This window comes from Microcaecilia unicolor, chromosome 10 (genome assembly GCF_901765095.1).
Source record: "Microcaecilia unicolor chromosome 10, aMicUni1.1, whole genome shotgun sequence".
Classification (NCBI taxonomy): Eukaryota; Metazoa; Chordata; class Amphibia; order Gymnophiona; family Siphonopidae; genus Microcaecilia; species Microcaecilia unicolor.
This window is the reverse complement of record NC_044040.1, coordinates 39,989,002-40,016,880: the sequence shown is the minus strand read 5'-3', so window position 1 is coordinate 40,016,880 and position 27,879 is coordinate 39,989,002. Positions and strand designations below refer to the sequence as shown.

General features: G+C 44.0%; 1 protein-coding gene across 8 annotated transcripts in view; it reads right to left on the bottom strand.

The window, feature by feature from the left end:
• The window catches only part of GTSE1 (G2 and S-phase expressed 1), a 51,553-nt gene extending 24,888 nt beyond the window's left edge, over positions 1–26,665 (bottom strand). Inside the window, exons 1-6 of one of the 8 annotated variants that reach the window (XM_030216970.1) lie at positions 26,588–26,615; positions 26,350–26,479; positions 19,861–19,942; positions 14,827–14,887; positions 14,082–14,727; positions 8,126–8,278 (exon numbers count right to left, since the gene is read on the bottom strand). In XM_030216970.1, the coding sequence (XP_030072830.1) occupies positions 8,126–8,278; positions 14,082–14,727; positions 14,827–14,887; positions 19,861–19,888 (888 nt within the window). In that variant the 5' untranslated portion in view covers positions 19,889–19,942; positions 26,350–26,479; positions 26,588–26,615. Of the gene's footprint in view, positions 1–8,125; positions 8,279–14,081; positions 14,728–14,826; positions 14,888–19,860; positions 19,943–26,349; positions 26,480–26,518; positions 26,540–26,587 lie in introns of those variants that run through there. The other 7 variants (XM_030216974.1, XM_030216971.1, XM_030216978.1 and 4 more) reach the window with 7 other exon arrangements.
• Positions 26,666–27,879: the final 1,214 nt, after the last annotated feature.

Sequence of the window (27,879 nt, the reverse complement as noted above, 5' to 3'; positions counted from 1 at the left end):
CGACCACTCGTGCGGTTGCATGACTCTGCTCAGTCTGTCAGCCAGACTGTTGTTTACGCCTGCCAGGTACGTGGCTTGGAGAAGCATGCCGAACCGACACGCCCAACGCCACATACCGACGGCTTCCTGACACAGGGGGCGAGATCCGGTGCCCCCCTGCTTGTTGACGTAATACATTGCAACCTGATTGTCTGTCCGAATTTGGATAATTTGGCAGGACAGCCGATCTCTGAAAGCCTTCAGTGCGTTCCAGATCGCTCGGAGCTCCAGGAGGTTGATCTGCAGATCCTTTTCCTGGAGGGACCACAGACCCTGGGTGTGAAGCCCATCGACATGGGCTCCCCACCCCAGGCGAGATGCATCCGTCGTCAGCACTTTCGTGGGCTGCGGAATTTGGAATGGACGTCCCAGGGTCAAATTGGTCCGTATGGTCCACCAGAGCAGTGAAGTGCGGCAACTGGTGGAGAGGCGGATGACATCCTCTAGATTCCCGGTGGCTTGGAACCACTGGGAAGCTAGGGTCCATTGAGCAGATCTCATGTGAAGACGAGCCATGGGAGTCACATGAACTGTGGAGGCCATATGACCCAGAAGTCTCAACATCTGCCGAGCTGTGATCTGCTGAGACGCTCTGGTCTGCGAAGCCAGGGCCAAGAGATTGGTGGCCCTCGCTTCGGGAAGGTAGGCCTGAGCCGTCTGGGAATTCAGCAGCGCTCCTATGAATTCCAGAGACTGAGTTGGCTGGAGATGGGACTTTGGGTAATTTATCACAAACCCCAGCAGCTCCAGAAGCTGAATAGTGCACTGCATGGACCGGAGGGCTCCTGCCTCCGAGGTGTTCTTGACCAGCCAATCGTCGAGATATGGGAACACGTGCACTCCCAGCTTGCGTAGGTAGGCCGCTACCACCACGAGGCACTTTGTAAACACTCGTGGGGCAGAGGCGAGCCCAAAGGGCAGCACACAATACTGAAAGTGCCGTGCGCCCAGGCGGAATCTGAGATACTGTCTGTGAGCTGGCAGTATCGGGATGTGAGTGTATGCGTCCTTTAAATCCAGGGAACATAGCCAATCGTTTTTCTGAATCATTGGCAGAAGGGTGCCCAAGGAAAGCATCCTGAACTTTTCTTTGACCAGGAATTTGTTCAGGCCTCTCAGGTCTAGGATGGGACGCATCCCCCCTGTTTTCTTTTCCACAAGGAAGTACCTGGAATAGAATCCCTGCCCTTCCTGCCCGGGTGGTACGGGCTCGACCGCATTGGCGCTGAGAAGGGCGGAGAGTTCCTCTGCAAGTACCTGCTTGTGATGGGAGCTGAAAGACTGAGCTCCCGGAGGACAATTTGGAGGCAGGGAGGCCAAATTCAGGGCGTATCCGCACCGCACTATTTGGAGAACCCACTGGTCGGAGGTTATGAGAGGCCACCTTTGGTGAAAAAATCTTAACCTCCCTCCGACCGGCAGATCGTCCGGTACGGACACTTGTAGGGCGGCTATGTTCCCGTGGATCCAGTCAAAAGCCCGTCCCCGGCTTTTGCTGTGGAGGCGCAGGGGGCTGCTTAGGCGCACGCTGTTGACGAGAACGAGCGCGCTGGGGCTGTCCCTGTGCCTGACGAGGCCTTCGGGCCGGCTGGTTGTACCTACGCTTCGCAAAAGAATAGGGTGCAGCCTGCCGAGCCCGGGAAAAACGCCCGCCCGCGGGGGCGGGTGCTGAAGGCGCCCGGTGGGAGAGCTTGTCGAGAGCGGTTTCCCGCTGATGCAGTTGGTCAACCATCTGCTCGACCTTCTCGCCAAAAATATTATCCCCCCGGCAAGGGACGTCAGCCAGTCTCTGCTGGGTGCGGGTGTCCAGGTCAGAGGCACGCAGCCATGAGAGCCTGCGCATCACTATACCTTGGGCCGCAGCACGAGATGCCACGTCACAGGTGTCAAAAATCCCCCTGGACAGGAACTTTCTGCACGCCTTCAGCTGCCTGACCACCTCCTGATAAGGCCTGGACTGCTCCGGCGGGAGCTTATCGACCAGGTCCGCCAGCTGTTGCACATTGGTCCGCATGTGGATGCTCATATAGAGCAGGTAAGATTGGATGCGGGTCACGAGCATGGAGGATTGGTAGGCCTTCCTCCCAAATGAGTCCAGAGTGCGAGACTCCCGCCCCGGGGGCGCCGAGGCGGTATCCCTCGAACTCCGTGCCCTCTTGAGAGCAGAATCCACGACCGCTGAGTCATGGGGCAACTGGGGCCGCATGAGCTCTGGGTCAGAGTGGATCCTGTACTGGGACTTTGCTTTCTTGGGAATGGTGGGGTTAGTTAGTGGTTGCACCCAGTTCCGAAGCAGCGTCTCCTTCAGGACATTGTGCAGCGGTACCGTGGAGGACTCTCTAGGTGGTGATGGATAGTCGAGGACCTCGAGCATCTCGGCCCTCGGCTCTTCCACAGAGACCACGGGAAAGGGAATGCTTATAGACATATCCCGCACAAAGGAGGCAAAGGAGAGACTCTCAGGAGGTGAGAGCTTCCTCTCCGGTGACGGCGTGGGGTCCGAGGGAAGGCCCGTAGACTCCTCTGAGGAGAAATATCTCGGGTCCTCCTCTTCCCCCCACGAGTCCTCATCCTCGGTATCGGACATTAGCTCATGTAGCTGAGTCCGGTACCGGGCCCGGCTCGACGTCGAGGCACCAAGGTCTCGGTGTCGTCGAGCGGTGGACTCCCGCGCCGGCGGGGACGGAGCTCCCTCCATCGACGTCGACGGGGACTCCACCTGCGTGGCGGTCGAGACCGGCACCGCAAGCGGCGGCGGTGTCGACAGCCCCGGCGCCGGGCTAGAGCTCGCCGGCGCCACAGTCATCGGCGCCGGGGGCGCAAGCACCCCCGACGCCGGCACAGCCTGGCGCATCAGCCCTTCCAGGATCCCCGGAAGGATGGCTCTGAGGCACTCGTCCAGGCCCGCTGCCGGGAAAGGCGGTGGGGCCGGTAAGGGTGTCGGTGCCAGAAGCTGCTGGGGGCCAGGAGACGGCACCGAGGTGCCGGAACCCCGACGCGTCGGTACCTCCACCACCGACGGAGATCTCTCCTCTCTGCGATGACGCTTCGGCGTCGACTCCTCTTCAGGGTGCACCGAGGGCTCCCGGTGACGGCGCTTCTTATCTTTTTTCCGGTGCACGTCACCGGTGCCGGAGGGCATGGAGGAGGAGGAGGTCGATCCCCCTCGGTCTCGAGGTACCGGGTCCGACAGGGTTCGGTCCCGTGGCTCACGAGTTGAGGGAGTGACCGGGGCCGACTGCCCACGCGGCCTCTCAACCCCACTCTCACCGGCGGACCGGCGGGCCAACGGGACCTGTTCTCCTGGGGTCGCTGCCATCGGTGCCGATGTCTCGGGCATCGATACCGGTACCGAAGAACCGGCCTTCGATACCGATGCTGTCGAGGTCGACGTCGAGGGGCCGGCGCAAGTTCCAAAAAGACGGTCCCGCAGAACTTGCCTCGCAACCTGAGTCCGTTTCCGGAGACCGAGACACAAAGCGCACGACTTGAGATTGTGCTCCGGCCCGAGGCACTGGAGGCACCAAGCGTGGGTGTCGGTCTGCGAGATCGGCCGGCCGCAGCGACCACACTTTTTAAATCCACTCGGGACCTTCGAGGACATCGACGGAAAAATCGCGTCGGCGAAGTCAAAGTCGGCAATGGTGGCTAAAATCACACCACGAAAAAATCAACCGACCGAGCGGCCACTAGGCCGCAACGTGGCGTCCCCGCTAGAAAGCGAGGGAAAAGGGGGAGCGCGTGCTCCACACGCGCAAAAAGAAATTTCTTTTTTTTTTTTTTTTTAAACAATACAAACAAAAAACAGAGGGAACCGAACGGTCCAAGCGACGATCCGCGTAAACGCGGTCGAAAATCCGGCGGCTGAACAGAGAGAGAGGCAAACGCACCACTCTCTCAGTCGCGGGAAAAAAGTAACTGGCGGGAGCGGTCGCGCACGGGCGGGAAGGCGGCCGCGCATGCGCGGTGGGCGTGGCCTGCGTGCTGACCGTCCCGCGAAGCTTCTTCCGGTTGGTGGGGGCTGCCGCGGACGTCAACCCAGTCGTGAGAACAAGCAGCCTGCTTGTCCTCGGAGAAAGTTTGTTATTAGTTATACTTAAGGAAGGAAGGGTATTTACGTTAGTCAACTTTTATGTGCCAAGTGAGGGACAAAGGAGATTTTTTAGATCAATATTTGATAGAAATTTTAGGATAACAGGAGGGAGAAATGATAATAGGAGGGGACTAACGACCTCTGCTCCCAGGCTTGACAATGCAAGGGGAGGTGGAATGGGTTATGGTAAGGGAGATAGGAAATATTTTCATAAATTTTTAGAAATCTTGGATCTAGTAGATGGGTGGAGAGAGTTACATTGTTTCGAAGGAACATACTTTTCCTTGGTACACCACAATTATTCTAGAATTGACTATATTTTTCTAGCAAGGGGCCTATATCTACAGTTTACTGGGTTGGGTATTGAGGCAATTCTGTGATCAGACCAAAAGTTTTCTTGCACTTCAGGACACCAACTTAAGGTTGCATCAACCTACATCTAGTGCATATGTTAATTACAAATATTAACTTTACCAAAACTTAGTTTTAACAGGTCTACAATTAGCATAGACCTGGAGTTCTCAACCCAGTCCACAGGACATGCATAGCAGCTGTTTTCAGGTGCCCCAACTGAATATGTATGAGATAGATTTGCATATAATGAAAGTAGTGCATGCAGATCTAGCTCATAAATATTCAGTGGGGGCATCCTGAAAACAGAGCTGATATGAATGCCCCGAGAACTGGGTTGAGAACCTCTGGCATAGGCTATTGCAGTAACCTAGCTGTTCTGAACAGGAGATGTAATTATGTTTGTCTGAAGAGGGTCCATTCTCTTGTACGTTTAAATGCAAGTTACTTTTCTATTTAAATGGGTAATTAGCTATTTTGAATATCATTACCCAAATAGCCTAATTTTTTTTTTGTTATGCAAAAAAAGAAGACTTACAAGCTCACATTAAAAGCAAATTCTAGTACATTGGCCTTTTGCGTATTTAATTACACATGCTGCTGACAGGAGTTTGAGGAAAGGCAACAGACTTGTTAAATATTAACTTTTTTCATAAGACATTATGGGGATTATTTACTAAACACCACATTTTAACACCATTAATGGACATTTGCATAAAAATGGGCCCTGTGGACAACAACCACAGAATGCAAAGAAGGGTCCAAACAAACCCACCTCAATAAAGAAACGGCAACTAATAGAAGTCCACACAACACCAAACGCAGAAGACCCATGCCAAACAATCCAAGTAGGCTACATCAACGCCAGATCCGCATTAAACAAATCAACACTGGATCCTGGCAGAAGACCTGACCTACTCTTGGTCATGGATCCAGGTTTCATTGATGAAAAGGACCCCATAATACTAGACCTGTGCCCTCCAGGATACAAAAATCACACACGGGACCAGCAAGGAAAAGAGAGGCGGAGGCATATCACTAATCTATCGAGCCCACTTTACCACTGCCAAATCCACGACACCTCAACTTGAAATTGCCTCAGTCAGAATCCACAACAAGACCCTTCACGATCAATTAAATTGTGTCCTGTTTTACAGACCTCCAGGTAATTGGAACGAAGGCCAGACCAGCTTCATGGACTTCATTTAAAACACATGTGCAACCAACTCCAACGCACTAATAAGAGGAAACATCAGTCTTCACTTAGACCCAAACTCAAACGCATGAGAACGTAAGGAATTCCTCCACTTACGGGATCTCAAATGGCCACAAATGCAAGCAACCCATGTCAAAGGGCACACACTTGATCTCATCTCACACAAACTCTCAACAGACACTAAAAGGTCAGAAACACCCTGGTCTGACCACTGCAAACTAAACTTATCCCTACACTAGCGGAAGAAAGGATCACACCAAATACAAGAACACACATCCTACAGAACAAGAGGTTAAGTAGACACCATGGTTCAACGATGAACTGAAAAAGCTAAAAACACAAGCCAGGAAACTCGAACGAACATGGGAAAAAAAACAAAAGATGAACACACACTCAACACATGGAAACAATCACAAAGAAAGTACAAATACGCTATAAGACATTCCAAAAGATCTTACTATAAAATGAAAATAGGAACAGATTACAAAGACACGAAGAAATTATACCAACTCTTGAACAAACTCCTAGACACCAACCAGGTCACTACATCGAAGACAAGACATCCCATCTGCAGATAAACTTGCTAAGTATTTCAATGAAAAAATTATAAACCTATGCAACACTACCTCAGAACACTGACATCGAAAATTTCCTTAATGAATTGGACCCCAACCAATGGAGAATACCCGGCTGACCGAACCTGGTTAAACTTTGCCCTCCTTACCGTCGATACAGTTACACAGGCGATCAGCAGGTTCTCCAACACCCCAAACTGGATACCTGCCCCAACTAATGAAATCCGCCCTAGAACGCTTCATAGCAAACCTCACATCCCACCTAAATTACATGCTACAGCAAGGTCTCTTCCCTAAGGAAAATGGCAATATCCTACTTACTACGATACCAAAAGTCACCAATAAAAAAACCCAATGAAATCACTAACTACCGTCCAGTAGCATTCATCCCGTTGTCAGTCAAACTGATGGAAAGCATGGTAGCCAAACAACTACAGATTATATAAACAAGAGTCTCAATATTACACGAGTCAGGTTTTCACCACCTCCACAGCACAGAAACAGTACTACTCACTCTAAGCAAATTCAAGCAGGAAATAGCAATAGGCAAAAACATCCTCCTCCTCCATTCAACATGGTAAACCATAACATAATAAGATTACTAGATAAGTTCGGAATTGGTGGACACACACTTAGCTGGATCAAGGGTTTCCTAACCACAAGAACATATCAAGTAAAACCAAACATATATATCACCATGGAAAGCAGACTGCGGAGTACCACAAGGATTACCACTATCACCGATCCTCTTCAATCTAATGATGACCCCACTAGCCAAGTCCTTATCCAACCAAGGCCTTAACCCCTTCATCTATGCAGACGATGTTAAAATATACATTCCTTACAAATCTAAACTGGGTGTAAAATCACCAACGAAATCAAGAACAGCTTGAACATGGACTCATGGGCAAATGCATTGCAACTAAAACAACAAAGAGAAAAAACACACTGTCATCCTCTCATCACAACACAGCGTGGACAACCCCACAAACACCCCAGATTACACCCTCCCTAACTCAGGCAGCCTGAAAATCCTCGGCGTTACAATGGACCGACCACAACTTAACACTGAGTGCCAAGTGACATCAACAAAGAAAATGTTCCACTCAATGTGGAACCACGCATAAAACAATTCTTCCCGATGGAAACATTTTGCAATCTGATACAAATCAATGGTACTAAGCTAGGTACACTACTGCAATGGAATTTATGCGGGATGCAAATAACATTAAAGAAACTTCAGACCGCTCAAAACACGGCAGCTAGGCTTATCTTCGGAAAAATGCAATTTAAAAAGCGCAAAACCCCGCCACAAAAAAGTACACTGGCTCCTAATCAAAGAACGCATTGCCTTCAAAATCTGCACTCTGATTCACAAAATTATCTACAGTGAAGCCCCGGGATACATGACAGACCTGATCGACCTACCAACCAGAAACACATCCGAATCAACACAAATGTACCTAAATCTGCACTACCCAAGCTGCAAAGGACTCAAATATAAATCTCCTACATAAGCACACAACTGTGACGACCTCTGCAATGCACCAAAACTAAAGCACGTAAAGGACTTGACAACTCTTCCGTTGTACGATTCCCAAATGTGGCTATGCCACATGAACTTTACACCTTACCACATCACTTTGTATTTGTTTACACCGGAGTCTGCAAATGCAGCTCCAGTATTATGTAAGCCACATTGAGCCTACAAATAGGTGGGAAAATGTGGGATACAAATGTAACAAATAAATAATAAACATGCTTTAATGGGCATTAGTGTGTAATCATTAGTAAACAGCCACTCATGTTTTACACTTCATCTTTGTAACTTGAAACAAAGAAAACTATTACCTTGCGAGGAGCTGGAAGAGCTCTCTTACTATTAAAGGATGAATCGCTCATATCAGATACGATGCTAGATTTCTCAGAACACAGATCTTCAGATGATCCCACACCACTCAAGTGTTGCTGTCTCTGCGCAGTGATCTTTATTTCTGGGGTTGGCTGAAATTGTTTTTGAACATGTGAAAGCAGTTCCAGATTCCTAGCAGCTAAAGACAGCAAGTTTGGACATGAAACTAGCCATTACAAAAATTACTGGAGCCTTGCAGCTATTGCACTGCTTTTGTTTTTATTAATAATAAAGGCAAGCAGTGTTTTTCCCTGATTGCCGTTACACATGCCAAGGATGAACAAGGTAACAGTCTATGCTAATAGGTGTAAAAAAAAAAAAAAAAAAAAAAAAAAAAGTGTTTCCAAAGTACAGCCATTTTAACACATACCAATACCTTGCTTGAAAGTTCCTTAATCAATGCGTTTGGGAGAGCTAGCAGCACTCATTTCACAACCAAGGTTTAATACAGCAAGAGGCCTCTCTGAGCCCAGCGAATGTGGGAGTTAAGCCCTACCCACCAGACACATACATGGTTCACCCTATTTAGAATAAGCTCATCTCTTGAATGCATATAAGGAGAGCCTGCTCCTACAGCTCCTTTGGGCATAAGAAATTTTATTTTTATTTGTTGTCTTTATGGTTTGGAAGTTTGTTTATATTTAAACTTGTCTTTTACATGATTTTTCTTCTATTATGACTGTTGGTTCTTCTATTCCAGTTCATTGGTTGGATAGATCCAGCATTTACCAACGTCCTTCAGTGGTTGGTCTATGATATCTTTGGACTTTTGCCCATGTGGGACCCCCTTCTGCTCAGTCATCTTCTTTGAGCCTGCTTCGTTTGGATCTTTTAATAAATCAACCTCTAAAAAGGTAAGACTAGGTTAGAGGATCTTTTGGAGCGTTGTAGCTTTGATATTTTATATTTGACAGAGACCTGGTTGCAAGCAGTTCCCGCAGGTTATACCTTTTTACATAGTTCAAGGAAAAATGAGGGTGGTGGACTGGGGGTACTCTCATTCTACATTAAAGCTTAGTTTGTTATCTGCTACACAATCTGCTCCCTCAAAATCTTTTGTTTTGCAGCTTTATCATCCATTTTCATTGAACATATTGATATATTTTTCCTCTCCCTGATACAACTGGCACATTGCAATCTTTATTTACTTTGTTTGGATCACGTGCTTTAATGTTTCAGTCACCTCTGATCTTGGGGGATTTCAATATTCATTGGTATAATCCTATGGCACCCTTTGTTTCTGATTTCACGACTGACCTTGGTCTTTCACAATTTCTTAAAGGCCGCACACATGCTCAGGGACATTCTTTGGATTTATTATTTTACCCCTAGTTGTCATTCTGATACTGTTTTCTCAATCCCTCTCTCCTGAGGAGAGAATCTCTTGCCAGTTACGTGGTGTTTTGTCACCTCTTTTAAATCGGTGGGTCTTCTACTTCATATAGATACATTGGAGAATTAAGCAAGATCTTTTATGCTTGATCTTGAATTTTCAAATCTCTCTTTAAGAAAAAACAAAACAAAACACTGCACTATGGAACTCATCTTTGATAGTAGTGTATACTACTTTGGCCCGTTTAATATCACGCTCTCTTGTAGCCCAAACGCAGCCCACTTGGTGCACTTATTCAATAGTACTTCAGAGGCCAACTTAGATACCATGAGCATTTATGCCAGAATGTGTACACTATATCTACTTTTCAGGATTAAGCACGGTCAGCTGCATATTATAAGCGATCTGTTCAGTTGTCTAAGAGGGAATATTATTTCTCACAGATAAAGTGAGCTCCTCATTTGATAGCTCTTTATAGAATTCTCTCAGTTCTGACTATGGAGCAATTGTGACCAGCAGATGATGCACCCTCAGCTCAAGCACTTAGACTATTTTTTCACTAATATTTCTGTTCTTCATTTATCATTACTTCCTGTTTACCCTTCTTTGAATTGTGGTTTGCCATTTACTCCCTCATGTTCCGATTATGTGTCGGAGACTTTTTCTACATTTTCTTCTTTTGTTCTCTCATCTAGGGATTCAGTAGGAAACATGTTGGGTTCACTTAGGACAGCTACAGCCGTCTTCGATCCTATTCCATCTGTATTTTGGGCTGCATACCAGATGTATGGAAACAAACAAGTTGTTTGTCCTAAGCTTAAGGCCTCTAAACAAAAACAATCAGATGTTGCCAATTACCATTCTATTGCTAACCTGCCTTTCTTAGGGAAATTAACTGAATCGATTGTTCTCTCTCAATTGGAGGAATTTTTAGACAGTAAGGACATTTTACATCCTAACAAAACAGGATTTAGGAAGGGACAAAGCATGGAGACAACTTTAGGTGGATTGACAGTTTCTTTTTCAGCAATTTGCCCAGGTTAAAAAAAACAATGACTTTTGTTATGTTGGATCTCTCTTCGGCCTGTGATACCATTGCCCATTACCTCATGCTTCGCAGATTGGCAGACCTTTGCCTTGTTGATTCTCATCTTAAAAACCATTCTTGGTTGGGTTCCCGCTCTATATATTCACTTGCATCTGGGGTTCCTCAGGGGTTGTCATTAGCCTCTATCTTTTTATTTATTTATAATTTTAATACATTTTTAACAAGGATAAACCTTGTAAGAGAAATACAGGCAAAAATTAATATAAAAGAATAATGTTCCATTCATAGTAACAAGGTATTTAACGCGCTAAAGAAAAATATCTATTGGTACATTTATACAAAATAATATTTTACAGCCTTAGACCTCAATAGTAATGTGAGAGAGAAGAGTTAGAGAAGATCAAAAAGAAAAAAAGAATAATCTCATAGGTATAGGCTGTTATTAACCAGTGCTTCATTACTTTTCACTTCACTTTCTTCATCTCTATAAACACTTTTAGCTGTTCCGGTGAAAAGAATGTATATTTTGTTTGAGCCAGCTTGACCACGCATTTGCACGGATATGCAAGAAAAAAAGGAAGCTCCAATATCAATTGCGTTTTGTTTTAAAGAAAGAAATTGCTTCCTTTTTTGCTGAGTTGACTTAGTAACGTCAGGGTATACCCAAACCATAGCACCATAAAATTGTGACTTAAGGTTTTTAAAATAAGATAGTGTTATAATCTTGCTCAAAAACGAATGAAACAATGACTGTAGCTCTGTTCACTATTATTTCCGAGGATTGTTCTAAGATATCAGAAATATTTTGCAAATCAAGATTGTCTTTAGCAGGACCTTGACCCTCATTTCTAACAGGAATATAATAAATCTTATTTAACGGAGGTATAGCCTCTAAAGGAATATTCAGAACTTCCATCAAGTATTTCCGAAAAATGTTAGAGTTTCCCCTGTTATTATTGGAACATTAAGTAAACGGAGGTTTAGGCGCCTGTTAAAGTTTTCAAGTTGTTCGATTTTATTTCTAGTGTCCAAAGAGTCTTTTATTACCACATTTTTAAAGGAGGTTAGGGTTTCAACTTTTCTTTATGGCTTGGACTTGCGTCGATAAATCATTCTTAACAGAATCTACAGTACTTTGTAATTCTTCAAATTGACCACATCACCTGACGTTTTCTGTAGCGTGGTGGAAATCTGGTCCAACATCATCTTCAAGGTCTGTAGGGTTACCTCAGAGGTCAAACTACCCACAGAGCCCCAGAACGCCGTTTGCATGCCTGGGTCCTCCACTGTCGCCCCTATCGACGCATCATCGGAGCCGATGGGGTTTCCCGCCAGGGTCGCTCTCGACGCCGGGCTAGGAGGAATAAGCGAGGTGGACGGTGGTGATAAGGAGACTTCCTCTCCCGGCGGGGATTCCGCTCCTCCGGCTTTCCCCGCTATGGGATCCGCTCCTTGCTGTAGTCTGGTAGCGCCGGGAAAGAAACGCTCAAGGGACGTCTGAGCTGGTGAAGAAGTTGCGGTGGGTGGAGGTACCAATCTCACAATTCCTTTTCTTTTAGAATGGGGCATTTTCTATTTAGAAAACAAGAATTGTTCGCTCATAGATATGAGAGCGTTTCAACAATCAACCTGCGCGGCAGCCATCTTGAATCTCTCTCTAGGCCTCTATCTTAATATATGTTTGGCACCTGTTCTTTTCCTGGGACAGTCTTTAGGTTTTTCAATATTATACATACATGGATGATATACAAATTCTGTATCCTATTGATCATACTTCCATATTAGACATTTTTTTTTTTTCATTAAGTTGGATCTTCTTGCTGCCTGGTTTACATCAGAGTTTGAAGTTAAATCCAGAAAAATCATCAGGTGGTTTTTTTTTTTTGCCAGAATAGGATTACCCACGCTGTCTGATGATTGCAGGGAGCAGTGTACCTTTTCAGCCAATGGTAAAAGTCTAGGGCTTTTTTCTGATCAAAATCTGAATTTTACATCACGTGGTAAAGCATAGCTTTTATAAGCTTTGCACATTATATTCAGTTCGTGATCTCCCCCCCTCCATCGGCCCTTCAGGTCTTAATACATTCCTTTGTGATCAGTTTGACTATTGCAACACCTTAGTGACTTGTGATCTGATCTTTGGCGTTTTCAGAGAGTTCAAAATGTAGCTGTACAATTACTGACTGGTTCCACTATGATCACGTAACCCCCTTACTATGTGAAGAACACTGGCTCCCTGTCAACTTTCATAGTTCTTTTAAGATTCTATATTATTTATTTTTATCAGTGCAATCTCCTCAGTATCCTTTGCATGTATTGATTTCTTATGCTCCAACACATTCGCTTGAGTCCTCTTTGCAGAACCTACTGGTTGTTCCACCTGTCCGGGAGGATATCATTACAGTCTCTGGACACAAATCATGGGATCCATTACCACTGTCAGTTTGACAAGAACCAAAGTCATTCTTTAAGGGTCAGTTGAAGGCATTTTTGTTAACAGCTGCCTTTGGGCTTTGATGTTTGCTTCCTGCAAGTTTGTGCTGCGGGGGGGGGGGGGGGGGGGCACCCAAAGAGGCTCTGGAATCTGTGGTGTCTTTATGATTCTTACTTTTACTCACTATTTTTTTTTTTTCTGTTGATAATGGTGTTCTTTTCTTACTTTGTTTTTATATTTTATGTTTTTATTGATTATTGTAAACTGCCTAGTATTTACTGTGTGAAAAATTTTACTAAACTTAAAAACAATTTAACAGCTGTCCTGTAATATAGGGAAGCCAAATCTGGATTCTTTGGTCTCTTTAGAAGAGGCTTTCACTAAAATTACACATTCTGCACATCTCACAATATAGGCTTTCAGACTCACAGGTCATATCTGAAGAGCTCATCCATGCTGCACATTGCTGTTTTGAAAGCATAAAGAATATTGCTCATTAAGGGAAGATAGTTTGACTGTAAAGTCTAGTATACATCTTGCAAGAGGACTAGTAGAGGTGCTGTGCCTCCATCTGCCCCTATATCATAAGAATCTTGGTACCTGGTTATACACCTAATAAAAATTATACCACTCTGAGGGACACAAATGTGACAGGTTTTCAAGGTATCCCTACTATGAATATCTACAATTGTATGCAAGTCTCATGCATATTCACCCTGAACCCACACTACAACCAATACCCACACTCCAATTCCTTTCCCCAAATCTCATACTACTGTCCACTCTTTTTAACTGTGTTATCTCCATGATACTTTGTACAATACTTCGTATTGTCTCTATGATACTATGTACCATACTTTGTAAGCCGCACTGAACCTGCTATTGAGTGGGAAAGAGCGGGGTATAAATGCCACAAATAAATAAAAACCTGACACATTTGTGGCCCTCGAGGACTGGGAGTGAATACCAATGCACTACATCAACATTCATTTCACTGCTTTGGGAGTTAACAAAAATCACCAAATCCAAGCTTTAGACAAGCCTTGGGGGAGGGGGAAGGAGAATTATGTGAAACTTTACCTTTGCTAACTGTTGACTATTTCCTTGCATGGGAACAGCTTTTATATCTTGCAAGTTGCCGCCTCTTCTCTTTTCAGAGATGTTCTTGGTTTGAGAGTTACAAGTCTTTTGTTTCTGTACCAAAGGTGAAGCATTTTTAGGAGTCCTCTGGACTTGAACTGGCTTCTGTATGCTGTGAGGTACATCTAAGTTCTGTTGGACAAATGGTGGTAGCAGGCTAAATGGGCTATTAGCCACACAGTAGGTTTCCCTTTTATTAGGAGTGGGTCCATTAGGCACACAATAGGTTTCTCTTTTACTAGGAGTAGACCAGTCAGTTTCCTCCTTACCAAGCTGGAACATTTTCATTTTTGCTTTGGATTCTTGCACAAATTCTTCCACAGCCGAGTTCTGCATGCAAGACTTGTCAATTTTGCTTCGTTGATTGCGCTTGTTGCTACTTAACTGTAATGCCAGCAAATGAGATTCTTTGAAGATTTCTACAAATTTCTCCCCACTCAGAGGGCTCCACATTCCTTGGGCACTTGGCTTTGAAGAGTGCGTTTCTTCAGCATCATGACTCTGAATTTCAATACCAACAGCGACACATCTCTCTTTATGCCCAACAGGTCCAATGAACACTTCATCATCATCCTCCTCTTTTTCACTAGTTTTCAAAAGAAAGTTATTTTTAAACAGCAATGTATTTTATATTTGCATAATCTGCATCATGAGATCTAAATTAGGATAGCTTCTGTGGCTTTACCTTTTAGGTGATAATGATAGATCAAAGTCGAACTTCTCATCCATCAAGAGGGTAAAGCCTACTTTAAACAAAAAAAAAAAAAGTTACAAAAAAAATTTTAAAACTTCCAGGTAACCTATTATCAATATCTTGCTGACAAGGTCTCTCTTGCAAACAGTATTTACTGTAAGGAATGAGGAAACATGTAACAACCTTTTATTTGGATGACTAGGGATTCAAATTTTTGGCACAAATGACAAAATGTTTTACGTAATAGCAGCGGTCAGTTAACAGGCTGCACCGATTCAAGTTCTCTGAGGAAAGGATTTCCAAATCAGAATTATAGAATATATAGACACACTTCAAATTTAACTAAATGATTACTAGAGAAACACAGTTTTAAAGAATAAGGTTCATATATTTGAGAAGCACTTAGTATATCACAGTTGCATCCCTAGCAGTCTCATAATTAAGCTGTTAGAACCATCTGTAACCAGCAGAATGTAACACATTTTAAAAAGGACTGCAGGTGTGATCTAGAGACTAGCAAGTTCAATGTCAGCACCAGGCAAAATAGAAGCCATTCCCTCAACAGAATTACTATGCATATGGAGAGACATGCTTTAATAGGGCAGAGCGCAATATATTTAGAAAAGAAGTCTCGTTTTACCAAAGAATTTAAAGACAGAAATCATTTTAGATGAGGGTAAGCTGGTTGGTAAGAATATCTGGATTTTCACAAGTTGGAGCTTCTCCTGAGGGACTAAGAGGTAGATGCACTAAACGTTTTTCATCGTTAAATGAGCCCTCAGGGAAGAATTTCCTATCCTTTCCATGCACTTAAGCCTATTTTCCGACGACAGTAGCAGCTAACGAAAACGGAATGGAGATGAGCAATTAGTGTGAAAACCCCATTGAAACGACATGCACTAACCTTTTCCGATTGCCTTTACGCAGGAAAAAGGCAGGAAAACTAACGAGAGGTCTGGACCTCTCGTTAGGACAGCTCCGTGGCAGGAAAAAGTGTTAAGTGAAAAAATAAACAAACTTTGAGCCAATCCCAGCGCATTAGCAGAGCTAAAAGCGCTGTGATTGGTCCAAAGGACCTCAGAAAACACATAAAAAAATAAAAATAAAAAAAGGATCGGGAGGGGGCAAGGGCGCTCATCAGGAGCGTCCTGTACGGACGGCCTTGCCCCCCCCCCCCCACACTTTCCGCCGCTCCCCCCCCCCCCGAAAAAGCAAACTTCTAGAAGCCCCTGCCCCCCTCCCTTCCTCACTACTCTGTCACCTCAGCTCCGCCTCCCGACATCCTCCGTCCGCGCCCCGCCCCCTTTTGGGGTCGTCGCCGCCATTCCCCTCCTCCATCGGGCCCCCCTTCCTCTTACCGGGCCCGTGCAGCGCCTCTCTCCTCTGTCCGAAGGCGCTGCACGGGCAAGAAGAACGCTGAATCAGCTGATGCCTGCCTTCGCGATGGGCGTCTTTCTCCTCCTGGGCCCGCCCCTGTCTGACGTCAGTAACCTACGTAGGTTACTGACGTCAGACAGGGGCGGGCCCAGGAGGAGAAAGACGCCCATCGCGAAGGCAGGCATCAGCTGATTCAGCGTTCTTCTTGCCCTTGCAGCGCCTTCGGACAGAGGAGAGAGGCGCTGCACGGGCCCGGTAAGAGGAAGGGGGGCCCGATGGAGGAGGGGAATGGCGGCGACGACCCCAAAAGGGGGCGGGGCGCGGACGGAGGATGTCGGGAGGCGGAGCTGAGGTGACAGAGTAGTGAGGAAGGGAGAGGGGCAGGGGCTTCTAGAAGTTTGCTTTTTCGGGGTGGGGGGAGCGGCGGAAAGTGGGGAGGGGGCAGGGGCTGCTAGAATTTTGCTTTTTCGGGGTGGGGGGAGCGGCGGAAAGTGGGGAGCAGCGGGGGGGGGGGCAAGGCCGTCTGTACAGGACGCTCCTGATGAGCGCCCTTGCCCCCTCCCGACCCTTTTTTTTTTATTTTTGTTTTTATTTGGGAGCCATGTGCTTGCGATTTGACTGTGTTTTGACTGTTTGTGGCATGCGCAGAGCAGCTAACATAACGCTTGGCTGCTCTGCGCATGATTTGGGGGCCGATTAACGATGTGTATTGTGATTCTTTGATACATTGTACGTTTCACTACCGATCTCAGCATGTGTGACTTTTTTTTTTGGTGCATGTTTCGTTATTTTAAAATCGTTAGGGACTTTAACGATTTAGATTTTTTTACGTTTGGTTGCTGCATCTGCCTCTAAGTCATGGGATAAAAGACAATGTCCTGCTGTGGGATAAGTAGTTACAAAGAGACGGACTAAATGGCTAGTTTTCCCAAGGCACAGATAGTGACTCGCTCCAAAGTTTTATAACAGAACAAATGCTGTTTTAACTAGAGCTGCATGTTGAGGGGGACAATGCATTTCCTCTCCCTACTACTACTAATAAATTTCTATAGCGCTACAAGGCATATGCAGCACTGTACTCCCTCTCACCACATTAGATACATCTTAGCTGGTAGGGATGCCGAAGCTCCACCAGAAGAAATCCAGTGCCAAAGCCACCCTCTTCCTCCTTGTACTGCCTCAGGAGCTGCTTCCAGCTGCCAATCCCCAAACATGCTAAGTTCACATGAACTGAGTGTGCTTGGGGAGTGTGTCGGTGGCTGGAGGCATGCTGCTAACTTTCTCGCTCCTGAAGCAGTTAAGAGGAGGAAGGGGGTAACTAAGGGCAGCAAATTTTTTCAGCTGGCATGGTTTCAGCTATCTATCCCATCAGTGTCTGAACAGGTACTGCAACTTTGGAGGGGGCCTGAGCCCAAGGTGGGAGGGGGGCAGGTCTCCAAGGAGTGCAGAGAAAGGTTTTAAAACTGGAGGGAATTTGCAGAAACTTTCCAGAGTGAATGCTGTTAAAACTACCAATAAATGTGTCACAGGAAGGGGGTGCAAAGGTTTCATCATTAACTAAAAAGATGAGGGAGCCAAAAAGGGTTAACCCCCCCCCCCCCCCCAGGCAGTCTCTCAAAGCTGGAACCTAAAAAGGTAAAAAGATTACAAGAATATATCTTGTCTTGTGCCAGGAGCCAACAATCTTTTCTGCCCCTGATGCTAGCTATAGAAAACAACTCATCTACACTCACTTGCAACTTCTTCCTCATACTTGTGTTCTCCCATCTGCTTCGTTGGCTAACTAAGGTCACTAGGTGTTTTATTTTAGCTCCTTTGCAAGGAACACACTGCTTCTTCATTGGAAAGCTGAGGTTTTTCTCTGTTGCATTTAGCAGTTCCTAGGGTGCTGGCAATGATTCATCAGGTTGTATCATTTTTGCCTGCATTCTTTTCCCCTTCTATTCCCACCCTCCCTCTATCCCCTTTGTTATAAAGGATTACAGCTTTAGTGATCCTTTTAGTTGTATGGCATTCCTTTCTATGACCATTTGTTCATAAAAGGTGGTATAGCAAGTATAATGTAAAATGCAAAAATTGGGTCAGATGAAGCTGCTATAGAGAATTCACAGCTCCCAGGGAAAAATAGAGGGGGTCTCAAAAGCTGTTAACACCTAGTGAGCAGATATAGAGCTTCATGACTTCAGGATACAAGGAGCCTTTGCACAGGGGCTAGCCAAGGACTGTCACTGCAGTGGGAAAGCTAGACAAGTGCCAAATTGGGGAAAATTCCTAATTCAGGAGGTGCCATCGAGAACTGGCAAGCCCAAACAGGATTGTTATATTTAACAGTCACTTTGCTCATGAAAGCACAATGTGGTGCATTGGCTTCTAGTCCTTATTTTAGAAGGCTTTAAAAAAAAAAAAAAAAAAGCTTCCCACTGGTACAGTTTAGTACATTCTAAGGTATACACGTTGCAGAATATTTGGAAGCCTGGATTTTAGAAAAAGAAAAAAAAGAAATCAGTAGCAGTTTTGATCATCAATTTTACAGACGTAAAAGTTGATGAGAATTGCAGATCACAATAAGTCAGACCAGTTTATTAGAATGGGAAGTTAGTCTACATTTAGAAATAAAACTAGAGCTATAAATTTAAATAGGTCACCTAGATCACCAATTTGGGCAAGTTATGTATCTTTGGGAGAGCAGATTCTTTGGATTTTCAGGGTCCTTGATAATTGTCAGAATCTAATTTGTAACCATTACTATCATTTATAGCACCAATACAAAACCTGAAAGCAGCTTTGGCATTTTCTTGTTGACTTGTGTAGGGAAGAAATCCGCCAGAGGGCGGAGAACTCTAGACACCCCACGGACAACAACAAGAAATGAAAAAAGTGGGAGGACGACCAAGGATTCCAAAGACTGAAAGGATGTATAATAATAAAGATGTTTATTGAGGTATAAAGACTTGACACAACGTCGTGTTTCGGCCTGCATCAGGAGTCTATAATCAAAATTTGAATAGATTATAAAAACACAATATAAAAGTAGACTATATATATTTAAAATATGTTTTGGAAAAAATTGATTCTGCATATATATGTAATTATATATAAAAATAAATGACAAGAAAACATTGTGAAATAGATACATTTAAAAATAAACACATATAAAGATGAATTTCACAATTTTCTTATTTTGTCATTGTTTTTTTATATATAATTACATATATATGCAGAATCAATTTTTTTCAAAATGTATTTTAAATATATATATATATAGTCTACTTTTATATTGTGTTTTTATAATCTATTCAAATTTTGATTATAGACTCCTGATGCAGGCCGAAACACGACGTTGTGTCGAGTCTTTATACCTCAATAAACATCTTTATTATTATACATCCTTTCAGTCGTTGGAATCCTTGGTCATCCTCCCACTTTTTTCATTTCTTGTTGACTTGTGTGCCAGATTAATGTATTCAGTCAACTAAATACCTCTCCTGCAGAGAGGAAAACCCTGCTAGAAAAAATTAATTCATGGGGAGACAAACCTGCCTGATAAACTTCAAATCTGGTCTCACATGAGTACCAAGGGAACACACAGACAAATGGACAAATTACAGCCTTAAACTGTTTCAGAGATCAACCTTCACTGCCACTTACCACCAGCACTGTGCAAATCCATCTTCATAATATTTTTGTTAAATACATCAATATTTTCCTTTTATCTTCTTAATCTGTAAGACTGAAAACAAAGCTGTAGTTTCAATCAAAATGTGTTCTTAGCAGAACCATAAGCCTAAATAATTTTATTGCATGTCCTAGCAATGTTGCTATTAGTCACACACATTACACCACTATTATTTCATTTTATTACCATGGGATTTAAGAAGTTCTCTTGAACCTGTTCTGGATCAATCAGCCTGTTGACTAAAGACTCATGTTGTGTAGGACAACCAGTCAGAAGTTCTTAGCACATCTCACAATAATTCAGAGTAGAGGTATGCACAGGGATGGGGACAATGGGAAACCCGCAAAAATCCAGCGTTGTTAACAAAACAGTCATTAATACCATGGAAATGGGAAGGGATAGGAGAGGACAGGAATCAGCAGAATATGCCCCCGTGCATACCATGACTTGGAAACGTGAATACCAAACACCTCAGCTTAAGAAAAAAAAAAGTTTTGCATATTTAACAAAAGTACTATTGTTTTGTGTTACATTTTATTTGTATCCCACATTTTCCCACCTATTTGCAGGCTCAATGTGGCTTACATGGTTCCGCAACGGCGTTTGCCAGTTGCGGTATGAACAAATGCAGGTGTTATTGTGGTAAAAGAAGGTTCGTGTTTGGGAGATACATTAGGGAAGTTTGGGGGGGGGGGGGGTGAGGGTTAAGGTATGTCCATTTTAACAAGTTCTGACAGATTATGCTTTCGTTGGATTTACAAGATATTTTAAAATGCAGGTGGGATACAACGATGAGAAAGAAAACTGTGGGGATAGTATCAGTATGATGGGGACCAGACTATGACCCTGTGCACACTTCTAATTCAGAGGCTGATGCACAAAGCTACCATGAGCAGACACGTGTCGATACTGCAAGGTGTACATGCGCATTATTGGGCGCACAATGTACACAAAAAGTGTTCAGCACAGAAGTTAACTCGCATAGTACGTGTACAAGAAATTCATCATGTCCGAGGCAGTATAGTAGGGTTAGTTGGGAGGATTAACATCAGTTTTAGGGATTTACTGTGACCATAGCAAGTTGCAACTAGTTGTTAAAAAAAAAAAAAGACAGAATGGGCGGAACCAGCTCTGTGCTTATGTCTAAAGAAAAAAAGTACCAGCATACTTCTCTCCATGAACCAGAATGTTATTTCTATGCATAACTGAACCTCACAAAAATTATGTGCAATAAATTTTTGCAAGACTAATATTTAAATACATAGTACCGACACACAGTGAAAGCACCCTTAACTGCAGAACTTGTGTGCCATGGGGCTCATTTTCAAAGCACAGACTTACAAAGTTCCATAGTAACTTTGTAAATCTATGTGCTTTGAAAAGGAGCCCAAATGTAACTTTTTAAGTCTAAGTGCTTTGAAAATATGCCTCCATGTGTCTGGCAGGATATCTCCTATTAGTGCAAATTCTGCATGCTTTAACTTTGCATTTTTTTTTTTTTTACTTCATCACCATGGAATATTTTCTTGATAATCTCACAGTAGAAACTGCATGCTCAGCCATTGGTGCACAGCTCTGTGTGGCTTTCTGCATCAGCCTCAGATGACAGAGAATAAAGGACTAACATCCCACTCAAGCTGCTTATTTATCTTCTTCTGGTTCTCTACTGCTGGGTACATGAGCACAAATTCCAGCCTATGCTTCCTTCAGCTTTCCACAAAGACCCACACTGTTTTGACTGTCAGCAGTCCCCCCTGCATGTTCAAAACTCATGGGCCTGCACTCTGCTGATCTCATAAACGCATAAAGTCAACATTAGAGCTGGGAAAGATGTTTCACAACCTGCGCACAGGGTCTATAGTTCCATATCAGAGTAAGTCACGTCAAGGGAGGAGAGAGAGTGTGCTTTTGGTAGTGGTGGAGTCATCTTCTTATATTCCCTCTGTCTAAAAGAGGTCCCTATAAAACAAGCCAAATCTAAAATAAATCTATGCCAAAGTTGTAATCCTGGCTTAGGGTCCTAAAAATAGGCCAGCTACATCAGGAAACAAGACCCTCTATTTCCAGAGATTAGTACTAATGGAACACTCACTAAAACCCCGGTCTCCTGAAAATGACCCAACATGCTCATATTACAAAAAAAAAAAAAAAAAACTCCAACCAAAGTATGAGTTAAACAATCCTCTTTAAGGACTAATTAAAGCTCTACATCAACTGAAACAGTCTAGAGGTGCACAGCAGGGGCAAAAAATTCAAACTTCAGGAAAACTCAGCACCAAACTATTACCACTTTCAAAAGTTGTGGATATTACCCAACTGACCTTAGTAGTGACATGCATACACACTGCTTAACTTGCTTGGCAATTTTAAATCAAGAATAGCAGACCTACACCAACATGGTCCATGTTTCGGAAACCTGCCTTAGGGTCTGGTCCTGAACCGCCCTAGCTTCTAGTTATTCAATCTCATTTTCATTAGGGCTAGAAGATTAAACATTACCCCTATCAATATATTTCTACAACTATACCAGATATTTAGTTAACTAAAGTTGCATGAAATTACAGAATATTTCCAAATTTCCATATGCTGGTTTCCCCCCCCCCCCCCCCCACCCCATCTTTATACTGCTAAATTAACCAAGCTCAATATGATCACCTCACATCCATTGCAACTATAAAGCATCTACGTATTGCCATACTGGGACAGACTAAAGGTCCATCAAACCCAGTATCCTGTTTCCAACAGTGGCCAATCCAGGTCACAAATACCTGGCAAGAACCCCCAAAAAAGTACAATACATTTTATGCTGCTTATCCTAGAAATAAGCAGTGGATTTTCCCCAAGTCCATTTTAACAATGGTCTATGGACTTTTCCTTTAGGAAGCCATCCAAACCTTTTTAAAACCCCAGTATGCTAACTGCTTTTACTACATTCTCTGGCAATGAATTCCAGAGTTTAATTACACGTTGAGTGAAGAAAAATTCTCCGGTTTGTTTTAAATTTACTACTTTGTAGCTTCATCGCATGCCCCCTAGGCCTAGTATTTTTGGAAAGAGTAAACAAGCAAACCATGTCTACCTGTTCCACTCCACTCATTTTATAGACCTCTATCATATCTCCTCTCAGCGGCATCCTGACTTAATAGACCATACAAAAAAAAAAAAAACCAACAAAACAGACTAAAACCAAAACAGACTATGACAAAAAAAAAAAAACCTCAACAAAACAACCCAAGACAAAATAGACTCTTAATCAAGCTGGATTATGTTTTCAAGCAGATTTATGATTCTCACTAGATACCAAGTGTGGATAGTGAAGTCAAGCCATAGGCAGGTGCCAGGACTTTGAAGTGACAAAGCCGTGGACTTTCTCAGTAATTTATGGCTCCTCCACTTCTTTGTACCCTTCAAATTCGTACCATTCAAAAATAAATCTATTTCATCAGGGACTTTTTTGTCTGGAGCTCGCTTTGTCCAGTCTCCCTCAGCCATCTTTTCTCCAAGTTGAAGAGCCCTAGCCGCTTTAGCCTTTCCTCATAGGGAAGTTGTCCCATCCCCTTTATCATTTTTGTTGTCCTTCTCTGTACCTTTTCAAATTCCATGCTATCTTTTTTGAGATGCGGTAACCAGAATTTAACACAATACTTGAGGTGTGGTCGCACCATGGAGCAATAAAATAACATCCTCATTTTTGTTTTCCATTCCTTTCCTAATAATACCTAACATTCTATTTGCTCTCTTAGCCACCGCAGCACACTGAGCAGAGGGTTTCAACATATCAACGATGATGCCTAGATCCCTTTCCTGGTCGGTGACTTCTAATGTGGAACCGTGCATTACGTAGCTATAATTCAGGTTCGCTGTCCCACATGCACAACTTTGCACTTGCTCACAATGTCATGTCATTGAGATGCCCAGTCTCGTAAGGTCCTCTTGTAGTTTTTCACAATCCTCTTGCAATTTAACAACTTTGAATAACCGTGTCATTAGCAAATTTAATTACCTCAATCTCTAGATCATTTATAAATACTTTAAAAAGCAGTGGTCCCAAAACAGACCCCTGGGGAACCACACTATCTACCCTTCTCCATCGAGAATACTGACCATTTACCCCTACTCTCTGTTTTTCTATCTTTTAACCAGTTTTTAATCCACAATAGGATACTACCTCCTATCCCATGACTCTCCAATTTCCTCTGAAGTCTTATATGAGGTACTTTGTCAAACGCCTTTTCAAAACCCTAATACGCAATATTGGCTCACCTTTATCCACGTTTGTTCACCCCTTCAAAGAAATGTACAAATACTTCCAAATGCAGCAATTCAGGTATACTACTACTACTAATCATTTCTATAGCGCTACTAGGCGTACGAAACGATGTACTGTAGAAGAGCGCATGGCGATGTCTTTGTGCATCACCAACAGCTTCTGTCTTGTTAAAGAAGAGTGTGAAGTTCTCGTTCTTGCTCAAAGCCCTTTATGAGAGGACCCTGCCCTAATTTGATACCGCCCTTTGTGCCTGGGAGATTACTTAGATCACTGGCTCCTCACAAGTTGGTAGCTCCAACCCCAGCCATAACCCACCTGGTGTCTTCACAAAACATGCTTTTTTCCTGGCTCACCCAAGCTTTTGTAGACTCTGCTTCGAGACCCATTGAATCACAATGGTGCCTATATGATGTTCTGTGCACTTTTAGTGGATGTCCTTAGTGCTTTCCTGTCAATTTTGTATTTCTTCTCAGTTTTTATCATCAATTTGAAAACTGATTTAACTTGTTATAGATCGATATTAAACGATAAACGATCTGTTCCATTCCAAGTGGGTTTCAAGTTCTTAATCCACATCATCATAACTGTCTTAAAAAAATGGGTCCAGTCAAGAATCAAAGTGTATTTAAATAAAAAAAAAACCTCCTTAAGACTTATCTTTTCAATCAAGAATTCACATTCTTGACTGACTATGTCTAGGTTACATTACCCTTTGTTTTTCTCCCTTCCGCTTAGTTCCTTACCTGATTTAACAGATTGTAATTAGGGACTGCCCTCATATGTTTCCCTTTTGCTTGCTGTCTAGTTATGCTTGTGGTATGTCTTGCTTTATTATCTCCCCCCCCCCCCCCCCATTATGTAAACCACTTAGGTGTTTCTTTTATGATTTATCAAATCAAACTAGATCTAATCTTTAAAGATCTGATTTCACTCAAAAAAAAATTATGCATGCAGTCCAAATATTCATATGCTGTAAAGAATACCAATTCTGGTACAGATATAAAAACTCATTTGTAAGTTAATATGAAGCACTTTTTTTTTTTAATGTTTACAAGTGTCTTATCCCACATCTTTACTGATTAAGGAACATGCTTCAAAAAGATCTTTTACATTTTGAAAGCTGAACCTCCCCTCCCACCCCCACAAATACAAATTCATGTTAGAAACACTGGTCTATCTGCTCAGAAGCCACCAAAACAGATGCTCAAACTTCTTAGTAGCTTCAATTTGATCCTATTATCTAGATAACAAATTCTATCACCTCAGTGAATCAATTCTCAAGGCAGGGGCATAGCCACAGGTAGGCCCATCCAGCAGACGTGCATGTATGACAGCATCCTTGAGCCACCAACAACTAAGCATACACAGGGTGCTAGTAACATCCCTGAGCCACTGATGCCATCTGGCAGATTTCCCCTAAAGGAAGCCAGAACGCCAGCTGACAGACCCTGGGGATCCTCATTAGCTAAGAATGTATATTTTGAGCTAAGAGATGCCTGGGGAGGGATGCAGAGGGCAGAGGCCGTGGAAAAATTGTGTCTACTCATTTTGAGCTCAGGGTCACCCAAAAATGGCTGTCTGGCTACACCACTGTTTCAAGGATCTTAACAGCACATACAAGTTAACATAACAACAATTTTGGGGGAGTGGTAGGGGGAGGCTAACCATCACAAGTCTAGGGATTTTCTATTACCTATCTTTCTAGACAGGGGACAGACAGCCTTCATTTCTTTTCCCCTCTACATTTGGGGACACTAGAACCACGTGTGTTGACACCTAGTTGCAAAAACATTGGTAGGCTGCTATATTTATTTTATTACATTTGTACCCCGCGCTTTCCCACTCATGGCAGGCTCAATGCAGCTTACATGGGGCAATGGAGGGTTAAGTGACTTGCCCAGAGTCACAAGGAGCTGCCTGTGCCTGAAGTGGGAATCGAACTCAGTTCCTCAGTTCCCCAGGTCCAAAGTCCACCACCCTAACCACTAGGCCACTACCCTATTGAACCAGCAAGATTTTCCAGTTTTTCTCAGGAGACATACTCACTACCTGAACGAAATAAATAAAACAAAAACGGACTAACCATAACCACACTAAAGCAAAACAGACGATTTCCCAAAAGACCATATAACTATAAGCACGCTGGCAGCCGACAGGCAAGCCGCTCATTGTATTAATATATAGGCTATACCTAGGAACCGACCCAGTTACTACCTTCCAAAGAGACACGAAGAGCTCATTACTTCTTCAATGCTCACAAAACAAAGGCAGCAACTCCAGGACCACGGATGCAAGTTCAGACGGAAGTACCGACAAGGCCTCTAAGGAAGGGGATTAATAATAATAATGTTCTTGGTTACCATGTGACCCAACACCGGTCCCCAGTTGGTTGGGGGGTGAAGACACCGCACCCCCTTTCCTAATCTTACCTCCCCCCTCACATGCGACCAGACTTCCCTTCCAGTTCCCGTGCCCTGCCCCTCTCCCGACCGCCGAGTCACTTTTTAAATTTGGACGCTGCTTTGCGTCACTCACGTCTGCGCTCCCCCATTGGGCCGTTTGAACCGGACTCGCGCTGCGTGACCTGTCACCCCAGCGCATTGCTCCCTGGGAGCTGTAGTTTCTGGAGGGCGCCGTCGCTGACGGATTGGGGCAGGCTTAGTGAGTCGAGCTCCAGAATGGTAGTACCACGGCAGGGGAAGAAATGGGGAGATTAAATAAATGTTAAAAAAAAAAAAGGCATTCGTGATTCTTAACGTATGGAATGTGAGAGGGTTTGGGGATCGGCCAAAGGAAGCCCCGCAGACATAGAGATGCTGTAAGAAAATCGCAGCGCTCCTGGTTTTTTGGTTATTCGGGCAGCTCCAGTGGTGAAAGATCTTAGCTACAGGTTAAGAGGACTGGCCGCTGGTGCTGCTGGCACAGAAAATTGCGTGATAGAGATGCCAAGGGTGACCCATCCCGGTGCTGGAGACTGAAGGCCAAATGAGTGAGATTTTTCTTGCGGGCCCCAACCATGTTTCAAACTAGTTCTGGCAGATACACATTCTAAAGACTGACATATTGCAATCAATACATAGAAAAATTCGTTTTTCTATCTTTGGTCATTTTACTTTGCTTATTATGTTGGTCCTAGTCGCTGGTTTGTTTCTTTTTTTTTTTTCTTCTTCAACATTTGTTGTCTGGTCATTTTATTTTGCTTATTAGGTGGTGGGTCTTAGTCTCTGGTTTCTGCTTTCTTCTCTTAACTGCCTTGTTAGAGTTTCCATAGCCATTTGGCACTTTTCTTTCCATGTCCACCATCCATTTTCTGTGTCTCTACTGACCCAGCTTCACCCCTATCTTCCTGCCATATTGAGCATCTCCCATTTCTGTGTCCCTTCTCACCCCCCCCCCCCATCTCTCTCATGCGGTGGGAGGGGGCCAGGTCCCGAGGTGGGCCGCCCCCGCCGCTCCCCACCCACTACCGCAGCAAATACCTTGGCTTGCAGGGGTCCTCAACCCCCGCCAGCTGAAGCGTTGTCCAGCCCCAGTCTCCGGTGCCACCGCATTGCCTGCCTTGTCTTCCCCTCACATCCTGCATGCTCCTTTTAGTGAAATTGAGCATTCTCAGTTTTACTAAAAGGACCGTGCCGGATGTTAGGGGAAGACAGAGCATGGCAGGTTATGTGGCAGCGCCGGAGATTGGCGCTGGACAACACTTCAGCTGGCAGGAGTTTTG